The sequence below is a fragment of the Tachysurus vachellii genome, chromosome 6 (assembly GCF_030014155.1).
Source record: "Tachysurus vachellii isolate PV-2020 chromosome 6, HZAU_Pvac_v1, whole genome shotgun sequence".
NCBI lineage: Eukaryota > Metazoa > Chordata > Actinopteri > Siluriformes > Bagridae > Tachysurus > Tachysurus vachellii.
In genome coordinates this window covers 5776208-5789670 of record NC_083465.1, presented here as the reverse complement: position 1 = coordinate 5789670, position 13463 = coordinate 5776208, and the positions used below count along the sequence as shown (strand labels likewise).

Genomic DNA, 13463 nt, shown 5'->3' with positions numbered 1-13463 from the left:
GGTACTAAAACCCTAACCCCACATTAAACAAATCATTTCCCTTCAGAACTAAGATGTTCTTTCACTCATTAAAATGAAAGAATCACATTTCTTTAATGTCCATCATGAAAGAAAGATGTTTTTGAATAAAAATAAACCTTATTGTTTCTTATGTTGCTGTGATTCATAATGATGTGAAAATATGCACCTATCTTACTGTATGATGAAAATGCTAAAAAAAGATTGAAACTAAGCTGACCAAGGCCACATGTGACTCATGTTCATGCATCTACTTCCTTTTTCTCATATGTACACTTATCATTTAGGCAGCAGATAAAAGCTGCTGCTTGGTGTTGAGCTCTTCACACTTATCACCCCTCACTTTGAATAAGCAGCTGAAAAAAAACCCATCAGCAGCTATGGAGCCCAACATCATCAGAGAGGGATATCTGGTAAAAAAGGTAAGTTCATTAGAACTGAAAATTAAAATTTAGACAGTGTGTGTATGGGTGTGTGTCTGAACATTGCTGTAACGCGCCAATTTCATCATTGTGATATTCTTGAATAAGACATGTATCAGCTGAGTCTGTTATATTTTTCCTGCTTTATTTGGACAAAAGTATTGTTAAATGTCTGACGGTTAAACAAGAAGCTAGAATACTAGAATAGAATAGGTTTCTTCATTGTTTCCCCACCACTATTAGAGCTGGTAGTGTCTAACTTCCTCAGAAAACCACAGCTAGGTTAGGAGTACTCCTCTGAGCAAAATATGTTTGTCAAAAAATGTACATAGATGCAAGACAAATAAATAGATAAATAAATAAAATAGATTATTCAATTGTGATTTGTCATTTTAAAGAAGGAGAGAGAGAGAGAGACAGACAGAGAGAGAGAGACAGAGAGAGAGAGAGAGAGAGAGAGAGAGAGAGAGAGAGAGAGAGAGAGAGAGAATACAATACTACTTACATGTAATTGAAAAGAGGATGTAGCCTTTTTGACCTACAACACATTAGACCACATATTAAAGTTTGTTTATTGTTGTTGTTAATATTCTGTTTTTGAATATAACATATTAGGTTGTGCCTTCAAGCATTATAATCTACAATATATTTGAGTTCTCCTAATAATTTCCATTATGTTTAGAAGATTTTGGACATTGAAGTGACCTATAAGGGCAAAATGAAACAAGGCTGTCAAATCACAACCCGGTGTGGCATTAGAAATAAAGATAAAAGCAATCATAGAGGGACAAAGGGATCAACAATTTATTCTTCTTTTTGGCAATGTTTTCAAAATGCTGTCCTGCGAGACTTGAAATTTTTACCTGCACACTTTGCAAGAGAGATAAAGGATCAAATATGTACTTAAAAAAAAATCCATCCTAAATGAAAAAATGTTAGTATTAGTTATTATTATCATCTCCAGGGCACTTTGCTGAATTCATGGAAAGTGGTGTGGGTGGTGTTAGCAGATGATGGAATAGAGTTTTACAAGAAGAAGACAGACAGGAGTCCAAAGGGCATGATTCCATTGAAAGAAGCTGTGTTGACCAGCCCTTGCCAGGACTTCAACAAAAGAACGGTGAGGCCCAATGAATACGTATAACAATGAATTCAGCACAGGTTTATGACCAGAAACGATTTTCCACATGTGTGCTCTTGCTCCCTAATAGTTAGTTTTCAAGGTGACCTCAGAAAAGAAGCAGGACCATTTTTTTCAAGCAACCCACCTGGAGGAGAGAGAGGCATGGGTTAAAGACATCAAGAGAGCCATCACTTGCTTGGATGGTGGAAAGAAATTTGCCAGGAAGTCTACCAGGAGATCGATTCGATTACCTGAAACAGTTAACCTGAGGTAGGAACTTAATGCCAATGATCGCTAAGAAGAACCCAACAAAATACAAGGAACCAAAAAAAACAAGCTCATAACTAACTGCCTGTCTGCAAGTTCTTTATAGACGATTCATTCACATGTATTCATATTTATCCAGAATCACTTACAAGTGAAATGTTGGTGAAGCATAAAGCTTATAACGTGCTATAACTGCTACAAGAATTTAAATATCCACCAGCGGGGCAAAGCAAGACAGAAGTTAGATATTTATAGGGTTGAGTGAGATAGCGATAAAGACAAGAGTGGAGGATGTGTATCTGCCTAGGTCTAATATTTCACACATACACATTCTGCTAGGGTCTGGTGGTTTCCTTCAGGTATTCTTGTTTACATTTCCACTTATCTTCATAGCCTTCTTTCAAAGATGTAATAGACTTTTTGCAATAGACTTTTTTCAAACTATCTAGAAAGCATGTGAAGTCTAATTTTAGGTTTTAAACCACGTTCTAGTATGTACTAGAAATCCATTGCTAAATAAATTATAGCCATTCTTCCTCCAATTAGGACATAGAAACCAATTCTCTTATCAAGACGAAACCGACGTCAACATTATTACAGCATGTGAAACTGACATGCTCTGAGTTTGTCAGTATCCAGAGTAATTGTGTAACTTAACTGCTGTTTCTATTACACCTAAGTATGTTTACACTTTCTTCACCCTTCTGTTGTGTGTAATTCTATGTGCCTCTATGGGTGTCTCTCTCTCACTGTTTTGCCTGTCTTGTATTTGAACAACTGGTGAAAAGTCTTGCAGCATTTCATTTTATTTCATTTCATCTTCTACCGCTTATCCGAACTACCTCGGGTCACGGGGAGCCTGTGCCTATCTCAGGCGTCATTGGGCATCAAGGCAGGATACACTCTGGACGGAGTGTCTTGCAGCATTTAAAGCACTTTATAAGCTTTGGATGCAGAAAGGGGATCTGAGGTCTGAGCAGTGGGCATTCTTTCACTGATTTTGATAAGCATAAAGGAATAGAGAACAAGAAGGTAAAGGAAGAAATGACATGTGGAAGGGAGTAATGTAGTTTATTTTAATTGAAGACTAGATCTACCACTACATTTTTCATCAGCTTTAGCTTTAGTCACGATGTAAAATGTAGTAAAATGCCACAACCATCTACTTATTGCTATTTGAACTTTAAATGTCCTTTGTAGATGGAACTAAATGCAGTCAATGATACAAAAATCTTACAACTTGCACAAGGTGCAGCCGATAACTGTCGATTACTCAAGATGATCATAGACATAACACAGTTAGGGTCGTTGTACACAATTACAACATACCACAATATTTGAATCAATTTAGTATACCAACTAGCTTGGTTTTCTCTAATATAATTTGAGAAATGGATGAAATGCTAATGGATATTTCCTGTCACATCTTCTCTTTAAGTGAGCTGTATGTTTTGATGAAGGACCAAGATACCGGAGTGAAAGAAATGAAACTGGAAAAAGACAAGAAACTTTTCAACCACTGCTTCACTGGTATGTTACTTTGGTCAAAATGACCAAACAGTGCTTTTGGGTGGAATCTGCTATTAGGTATATTTTATAATATGCTATTTTCTTATTGTGGATGTGATATGTGGGCTGGCATAAAAACCCTATTGCTAAAATACAAAAATAAAACTGTATACTTAACAAAACATATTGAAGGAGTAGACCTTGCTAAAGTCCATTTTAATATCATCTTATATTACAAAGATTATTTTGACCTGAGTTTATCAAATGATTTAATTTCACTGCAAGTGAAAATGTCTATGCAAAAGTTTCTAATATTTCTTAGTAGCCGACAATTATGTGATATTATTAGCGGTACCTTCTGACACATCTGTAATGTGAATTTTGATCTCATGGCAGGTGTCATGGTGATCGACTGGTTAATCTCTCAGGGGAAGGTGCGGAACCGACCTGAGGGTGTGATGCTGGGCACAGGCCTGCTGAATGAAGGCTATCTGCAGCCGGCTGGAGACCTATCTAAAACAGCTATGGAAAGCAATCTGGAGTCTGCACTGCTGGACCAGCCGGATGCTATGTACTATTTTGTGAGTGAACATGCAAACGTATAACCACTTTTTGCTTTCAGTCAAAATACATTCATAGCTGCTTTATCCTGGTCAGGATCTCTGTGAGGCCCAGGAACACTGAGTATGAGGTGGAAATACAAACAGTCTTTTTTGACCAAAGTGATACAGACATACATTTTGTTTTGTTACTATAAATTGAGAGAAGATTAAATATATGAGGTATTTTGGATTATTTGTATAGCTCTGAGTTGAAAAATGTGGTTTTGGGTATGGGACTGTTTTTCTTCCTGTAGGCAGAAAGTGGCTTCTTCTGTGAAGGATACTCGAGCGATGAGGATGTGCTTGTAAAGGAGGAGTTCAGAGGAGCCATAGTGAAGCAGGGTTGTCTGATGAAACAGGTAAGAGCTTGACTGCATGCGTTATTTTTTCATACATCGCTTAAATAAGCTGGTAATGCAGTAACAGTGGGAATGGGAGAAGTTGTAGGATTGACAGCTGTGTTCAGATTTAACATGAATACCAATGTCTTGATTGTAGATGTTTTTGTTTTTTTCCAGGGCCACAGGCGGAAAAACTGGAAGGTGAGAAAATTTATCCTGAGGGACGATCCTGCGTATATCCACTACTACGACCCCACCAAGGTTAGGAATGCTGTGCTATCGAGTCGGCTTTTTTCTTAATTCTTAAAAATTTGTAACATTGGAAAAATCTCTCTCTCTCTCTCTCTCTCTCTCTCATATATTCCTTTTCTGTATCTCTCACTCTATTACATAAGGGCGAGGATCCTCTTGGCTCAGTTCATCTGCGTGGATCTGTTGTGACTGCAGTGGATTATGTACCAGATGGTGAGATATAATTAATCATTAATCACAAACTATTCATCAGTCACGACAGTAAGACTAAATGATATTACCTAAACCCAATATGTGTAATTCTTGCTTTTGAAAGGAGCAGAATGGTGTAATCCTAATGCATCACAGCCATACTGTAGGACAAGAAATGCAAAAGTCCCATGTGAAAATGAGGCATTAATTCATTGTTCATTCATTCACATACAGCTAAGAAGCATGACATCGAGGGCAACTTGTTTGAGATCATCACTTCAGATGAGATACACTACTACCTGCAGGCAGCTACCGCTGAAGAACGCAATGACTGGATCAGAGCCGTTCAAGCGGTGGCAAAGTCTGGAAAATAACTGCAGAAGATCACTTCAGTGCAGAAGTATCCTGCCAAAAAATAAAGACGTTATATTTTAACTTTTAGTTGGTTAATAAAATGGTTATGTATTATTTTTTACACAGCAAGCATGTCAAGTTCCTCTTGAAATCTAAAAATAGATTAAGAGGCAGACAGGATACAATATGGAGCACGAGTATCTTTCACTGCTATTTATGTCGATGATAATCCATGAAAAACAATTCAAGTAAAAACTGCTGAAATCTTTGCAGTCCAGCTACTTCCTGTATTATGTTGCAAAATGCATCACTTCCTGTCTGTCAATATTCCTGCCAGTCTGTGGTTAGCCTCATACACGTCACCTTACAACTCTAACTTATCAGGCACATAAACCTTCCCCATTTATGGCATTGTAAGGGAACGCTGCACTCTACAGTACACCTCCAATACCAAACCCTATTTACCTTAGGTCAAGAGCTTCTGTTAATGCCTACATCAGTCATCACAATGGGGGATAAAAATACGATCTCTGTGACAAAATGGTGCAAAAAACACCCAGTGAGTAGCAGTTCTACAGGCAGAAACATAAATAGAAAAAATAGATGGGAAAAATGTTACCGAACAAATTTAAGTATATTGTCTAATATTTGAAAAGTTTGAATGCTTTGAATTGAAACAAGGGAAATTGAATAGAAAAAATGGATATATGTTCTGGGATATTTATTATGTGTGTAGTTTATTATACAGTTTAAATGTGTCTTTGGCTGTAAAACATTTAAGAACCTCTATTTTATTGCCAACGATGGTACAGGTAGCTTGATCTATGAGCCATTGGATTAGAAGTTGTTCATTCTTTTTAATTATTAACTGACTGTAAAACATACTTCCATATTTTAACTGTAAAACCCAAATCTCTTTTTTTAAGGGTTTGTACACTTTTCCCTTGCAATTCGCTGCTGACAGAAAAAAAGGAAGAATGCAGTCACTAGCGATCATGAAATGAAACAACTTCCCTTGTTGTACTTATTGCCAGGTGCAAGATTAGCTTGTTGGGATATTATTTTCAAAATGCTAATGTCATCTGAGCATATGTTTCATTGTAGACCTCATGTTGCTTTCAGCAGCACACCCAGGCTTGAAAGTTGCTTGTGTACTCACTTTAATGTGAGAAAAAGGAAGCTTCCTCTTAACACAGGATGTAAGCATTTTGTCAGCGTTCACACTGAAATGTTTTTGTGTGTGTTCTGTCTATGAGTGTTGTCTGACAATCAATGGCACTTGAGGAAAAAGAAGTTACAGTTAAATACAAAACACATGCTATTGTCTAACAGTAACTTTAGTAGAAATTGAGTAGATTAGTGTTCAGTGTAGAGTAGTGTTTTTGCAATTTTATGCACTAAATTAATGCACAAATATATATTTTTTTCAAATGCAAATATTCAAATCACAATATTAAAAATATTAAAGTGCACTGGTTTGCAAATCCAATGAACAAGATAATCCTGTTTAGTGCCTTCCATATTAGCCCTGGAAAAATCATTCAAAATTTGGATATCATGTATGTAGATGCTTCTTGATGACATGAGAAGCTACATGAACTAAATTGTCTCGTCAACATTAAATGTAACTCCAAATGGTTAAAATATAAAGTGTGTCCTTCTGTTAGTATGTAATCATCACATTACAGTAATGATCACATCACCCTGGTGTGGATTATTTTCCTATTACAGCCTCTCCAGTCATGCGTTACTCTTTAATTATCTTATGATGTATTTATTATTATTATTATTTAAAGCTGTCCTTCTATCACTTTTCTTACTGCATTTATAGCATGGCGAGACAGAAAACATCTAGAAATTAACAAAGGAGATAAAAGGAAAGTGCGCACACAGACACACACAGACACACACATCCACACACAGGAGAAATAAATATATGTAACATTTGTGGTTATACCAAGCTGTAAGGAAGTATCTTACTAACTGATTGTTGGTTGGTTTTTCCATTGTGGAAAAGTGGAAATGTTGAAAGGAATGTTTATGCTTGTGCTTGTTTATCATTACAACATCCTTGTTCAAAATAATTAATTTAAACAATTTGCTTCTTTTTTTATTGTAAAAATTGTCACCTTAATGGCTGCTTTGCTTTAGTAACACCACCTAATACACATTTTAAATGAAATCTCAAAGAAGCATTTGCATAGTAGAAAAAATGTTCTGCAGTAAAACCCATTTGAAGTTCGTCTCTGCAATTTCCCTGCTTTTTACGTCCAATGGATAATCATCCTTTTTGAATACAAAGAGCTGCATTTCAAATTATGGACTTGACACAGGGACGTTACTATGCTTGACGTAAATGGGCTCAGGTCACAACAGCTTCCAAGCTTTTAAATTACAGAGTATGGCATCTTAATTATTAGGTCTGAATACGGTATCTGGTGAATGTTTTATCTGAGAAGAAAGCATGCCCAATTTCTTGTTTGGTCATGGTCAAGAAAGTACTGTACACTAACTGTCAACTTTATTTGGATGGCCTGAACACATTCCTGCACTACACAAATCAGCCAATCATGTGGCAATCAGGTAATGTTCACATCAAACATCACAATGGGGGAAAATGTGATCTCAGTGACTTGGCTTTTGTTGCTAGATTTGCTGATCTCTGAGTATTTAAGAAATTGTTAATCTCCTTATATTTACATTCTCAACACACTGAACCTTGAGTCAGTTGGGCTACAACAGCAGAAGACTGTTCACTTGGCTGACATCCAGTTCACATGTCAGCCAAGAACAGGAACCTGATGCTACAGTGCACAAGGTCAATGAACAGTTGAAGATTGAAGAGACAAGCTTTCAGAATAAAAAAATATCAGTTGCATATTTGATACAAGGATCAGGCATCTTTTCAGGAATTTTAGTCAGAAAACTTTGCAGATAAATTTGGACACACGTTGTTTAAGAGAAAGCATACGCTAGCATGCCACATGCCAAGATAAAGCATCTAGCCTGGCATAGCTTCACTTTTACCTTTCTTCTTAGTAATGGGCCACGTTGGGCACATGATGTCTCACAGAGAGAAACATTCTTATGCAGGGACAAATAGGCCAGGGATTAGAATGCCATTACGCTAAAACCTGAGAGACGTATGTGTGGGAGTTGTACAAAGACAAGTGGATTTTTTAAGTGCGCAGTGAAGGTGGGTTTACAGTCTTTTAATAAAGACACCTTCGGGCCAGTACAGAAAAGAAAAGAATCTTCATGCATGTCTTTCAATGTCTTGGGTGAAATTGAGTGGTGCTTATGACTTGAAAGGGAAACTGTCATACAGGCATGTGACATCTGCTTTTAGCTTTGCAGCCAGCCAAATCATTCTGACCTACATGACTGAGGAAAATTATTGCATCTCCAATAATATTCAGCAGTTCAGCCCATTTTTTCAGTCAGAGTGGTTTCTATTTTCATACAAAATTGGAATGATGAAAATTGAAAATATAATGATTGCTGGAGATTATATCACAAGTAGGAGTCCCATCAAAATAACCATATGTGCTGACAATGCTGTGGGATGACAGAGAGCTGGGGCTTCAAAACTTTCCAGGTCTTGGGTTCTAGATGAAAATCCATTTGTTAGACGCTGCCTTCCAGATATCAGATAAATCCTAGTTATATTTGAACATGTAAGCGCCAGTTATGTCAATGGCTTTGTGGACAAGGTTGGCAAGTGGGAACGAGCCCCATATTAACTGTTAAACAAATCTCCTTAATCTTTATAGAATTCTCATTCAACAACAACAACAAGCTCTGATAGAGGCCCATTGGGTCAGGATGCATACTGAGGGAGGAAAAGCAGGATTAAAGTGCAGAAATCAGGATTGTTGTGGCCTTATTTCCCAAGCAGAGACTGTGAAAAAAGGAACAATAAAAAAAGAAACAATATGCCTCCTTTACATGTTGTTTGATCTAGGTATTTAGTGTAGATTTCTAAATGTAGCTGGATGGACATTTTGTTGAAACCTGGAAAGCCTGTTAAAGATGATTACCTTTACTGTTGCTGGCGATGAGAAACACACTTGCTGATTTGAACCCAGCTAACAAAAGGAGCTACTAGACTGTATATGCTGGATGACTGTTAGGACTTTGACTCTCAACTACCTATTAACTTTTGACTCGCAACTACAGAGTAAAAATTCACCAGATAGAAGCTTATAGTAAGGACTATTCATGGCCAGTTCACCAGAGGGGATGCTGGCAGGAGGATTACTATTCTTTGTTTAATGTCATGTGATAATGTGTCATGTCACCTGTTTGCGATTTTTCCCTAATGTTTTGCTTATTTATACCTGCCCTGTCGAGTCATTGTCTACTGTTTCCAGGTGTTCTGTTTTTGACCATGTTTTGAGTATCCATGCATATTTCATTTGCCATGTTTTGACCCATGCACAGGATCTGAGTTGCTGAAACTGCTGTACGTGACACTTTATTGGCACAAGTTAAGCATGAGAGTGACTCGATTTTTGTTTGTCTTTAGTCATGAGCCACTGCTGATTGTGGACCAAAATATTAATCTGGGCCAAAACAGTCTCAAGTCTAAACAGCAAAATATAAAGGTATCCCAGATGTAATAATGATCGTGGTGTCTATAATGTCTGAGGAATGATCTCATCAAGCTTTAGATGTATTATAGTTATTAGACTCAGTTGAGTGCCAGGTATAACAGTGGTAAGTTTGGGCAGGCACATTTGCTATTTTGCATGTGCATGGAGTTCAGAACAAAAACTCCTGTCTTACTGTGTGTAATGTAATGGCATAAAATATTATTTTATTTATTTTGATTGAGAGAGAGAGAGAGAGAGAGAGAGAGAGATGTAGCATGAAAACACATTAATAATAAACCAAACAAAACCCACAGCTAAACCAAGCGAGAAACGAATTTCAGAATTTTATTCAGGAACATAAACACTTGTAATTACCTGACTAGAGAACTTCACAGCAGGTAAAGTCATTCCTCAAACAATCAATCCTAAATGAGACAGGTGCAGTTCATGACCATAAACTGCAGGGGGCACAGAGCGAAGCTCAAGTGCTGCCTTCTACTCTTCAGTATTTTTTTCATCCTCAGAAAGGCACAAGAGCTGTAATTTGCTTAAGCAATCTATTTTTCTCAATAGCTAGCTAGCCAGCCAGGCAGGAGTACTAATTAGATATGGTACTGTGGTTCTTCAAAAACTGGAAAACCTGGAAAACCTCCAGAGATGGCTTGTAATTCATCCTATTAGCTAAGGCACATGCCACAGAGTTTGGGTATGGTATAGCATAAATCAAAAAACACATTTAATGCTTGCTTTATAGTCTTCTCACAGGGAAATCCTTCATGACTGATGCCACATGCAGGAGTACATTTGGTTTTATGGAATGCAAGTCAGCTTCCAGTCCAATTTGATGGGTTTTATAATAGTGGCTGGCATGGCGTGTTTGGAGCCTGCCAGCAGTGCAAGCTGGACAAGGATAATACCTAACTGGAGTTAAAAAGGCTGCTCAACCACCACTTTGCCGTTGGACTCCAGCTGTGGGCTTAGACTTGGCTCTAAGTTTGTGCTGAAGCAGATGAGCATAATGGGTTGAGAAACACACAAAATGTAGCCACAGGTCCACTAATCTTCAAGTGGCCTGGGATGTGGAAGCTGGGGAACGAGCCATTTAAGAAAGGAAAATGGCTTGGTGGATAATGAGAGGGATAAGTGTAGGAAATTCAGCTTTTATGTGTTAGAAATCTAGCAGGCAAGAGTGAGCAGCAGTCAACACTCTAAAACATAAATATACAGTATATTGAAATTCAGACATTTGCATTATAGCCATCAGTGATTAGCAAGATTCAGAGATAAAATGTGCATTTTTTTTCTTTTGGATGGAAAGAAATAAAATCAGTTATAATGTTATATTTTAATTTTGAGTATTAAACCTAAACCTAAAAGTTAATTCAACTCAGAAAAGCAGTGTTCTGGTAAACTGCTAAAGAAAAGAAAAATATTCTAAAAATATTTTAGTTTAGCTGAGTCAAAGCACAAATCATCAAATTTGTAATGCTGGGAAAAGGGGTGACTTACGGCCACGTGACTCAGACGAGCCAATTTAATTTGAACTTGTTGGAATTCAACTACATGCAAGGAAGTTATCAAAACATAGTGAGATGGAGTGTGTCAAAATCTTCCCAGTTGATTTAATGCCTTTTTTCCCACCAAAACACATCAAAAAGACTAGTGAAATCAAACAATTATTATTATTATTTTTAACACAAAGTGTGCATTTTTACTTTTACAAACAAAACTTCTTAGGGTTTTAGAGTACACTTATATTCTTGGTGAAAAATAAAAGTTGCCACTCTAATTTGATGAGATGAAGAACCTCCCCATTGTATCTTGCCAGGAACAAGTGACATAGACCAAATCCCATGTTTAAAATCCATGGCTAGAATTGCATTACATGGATTTGATGATTCATCAGTGGTGGAAAAACATTCCAAATGTCATTACTTCAGAAAATCTTCAGTGCAATGGAGACGCAGCAAACACGTGGAAATCGTGAAAAACAGCAGACATTCGGTCATGGCAAAAGCACTTCTGAGTCCACACTTCAATAAAATCAATTGCCTATTAGAATTCTATACACAATAATGTAATGTAAATAAATAAAAGGACTCAATATAAAGGTAGATTTTAAAGGTATCTATTGGTTACATAAAAGAATAAGAGTGAAAATTATTTCAATAGACAAAATATAATACATGTTTACAGAGTGATGGTAAAAAACAACAAGCTTGAGCACATGGACACAAATGGAAGTTCTTTGAAGTGATCCTGGAAAAAGCTTCAACAGAGACAGGAAATGAAAAGAATTTATTAAAGTTTTATTAAGTAGAAACCAGTGCTTTGAAAACATGAGTACACTTTCACTCACCCACAGACATCCATTTCAGACTTGCTGCCGATGTCTGACAATAACAGTGCCTTTACGTGTTTCATAGGAAATACATTGTCGTGCAGGTAGACATTCAATCAATGCTATGGTAGATAAATTGCCTGGAAAGCAGAAATTTATTCAACCCAGATATATAAGAGCTCATACCTTAATGTAGTGCTTGTTTTAGGCTTCTGGGTGTTATCAAAAGATAGTGTTGGACAGTGTGAATGAGGGAATCATCCGTGAGCAATTTTGTAAATTTTTCATTTGTGGGAACGAAAACACAGTTTGATACTAAAGTAAAAATATTCAATGGTTGTGCCAGTTATAGCACAAGACTACTAACTACTGGTACCTGCAAGTCTATATGGATTGTTAGTATCAAGATAGGACCGTGTATATTGTGCTCAGTTAGCATTGATATGTTTCATATGTTACTGTATATTTTGACAGCAGTCTAATAGAGTTACAGATTGATTTCCCAAAGAATTAGAAGATGTAATAGCAATGATAATTAGCTTATTTGAGAAATAAAGTAACAGATTAGTTTCAGTCGTACAAGCACAAAACATCCTTTTATCGCTTTGATTTTTTATCATCGGACAATAAAACATTTTAACAGCTTTTGCTGTTATAACCAACCTAGAAATCTTCCAGCATGAAGGAGCTCCCACTGATGATATTTTGCATATGAAAGGTTAGCCCATAAAAATTAGGTTATACATAAAAAGGAAACAAAGCCCTAGATTCTTCGAATAGTTCACGTTCATGTCACATTTTTTTCCTTTTGGCATCTTTAATAAATTTACATAAATGCTCATGTTTTTTCTTTATTCTGAATTTGCTCAAGGGACAAATTTTCCTTTGAAAACATATGGGTACAGTCTAGGAGTTTTGGAGAATGCAACTCTCAAAAATTCAAAATTGAAGATGAAGCATTGAGATTTTCATAGCAGATAAATGCCAAATCCCATTACTTTATTAACCAAATGATTCAAATAGCAAATGAAATGCATGATAAAATAGTCTCATGCACACATTACACTTTAGTATCTTTTAACAAAAAAATAATAAAGTATTATGCTGCATTAAGTGCCATTTTATAAACTGTTGAATAATGAGGTTGAAGGCCAATGTTAATAAATTCAACCACTCTTTTGGTTGTGATCTAACCCAGGCTTACATATTGAATATTGGGAATATGAAAGTAACAGAAGATGAAAGTAGAAACAGAAGAACCATTCCTCTATATACGAAAGTATCCAGTATCTGGTCATTCACCTGGGTGTCAGTAAATAGTACACACAAAATACAGAACTGAAAATTAGGGTTAGCGTATACACTACCATTTCTCAGAAATGGAGCTAAGCGAAAAGATATTTTGCTCATTCTTCTGTCTAGCACGTTCCTTTGTTGGAAACTTCAT

At 36.5% G+C, this 13463-nt stretch overlaps 1 protein-coding gene across 1 annotated transcript; it reads left to right on the top strand.

Annotated features, from left to right (window-relative positions):
- The first annotated feature begins 297 nt into the window (after nt 1-297).
- Nucleotides 298-5348, top strand: plek (pleckstrin). The gene is made up of 9 exons (XM_060871857.1): nt 298-440; nt 1405-1560; nt 1652-1833; nt 3269-3360; nt 3736-3920; nt 4196-4300; nt 4460-4543; nt 4678-4747; nt 4961-5348. Exons 1-9 carry the CDS (start codon nt 399-401, stop codon nt 5098-5100), a joined length of 1056 nt encoding a protein of 351 aa, XP_060727840.1. The 5' UTR covers nt 298-398; the 3' UTR covers nt 5101-5348.
- Nucleotides 5349-13463: the final 8115 nt, after the last annotated feature.

Bases quoted from the DNA above. Each gene is read 5' to 3' on its own strand.
- plek (XM_060871857.1), top strand. From the start codon at position 399: ATGGAGCCCAACATCATCAGAGAGGGATATCTGGTAAAAAAG. The intron at 1,561-1,651 runs GTGAGGCCCAAT...GCTCCCTAATAG, and splicing joins AGGACTTCAACAAAAGAACG to TTAGTTTTCAAGGTGACCTC. The intron at 3,921-4,195 runs GTGAGTGAACAT...TTCTTCCTGTAG, and splicing joins CGGATGCTATGTACTATTTT to GCAGAAAGTGGCTTCTTCTG.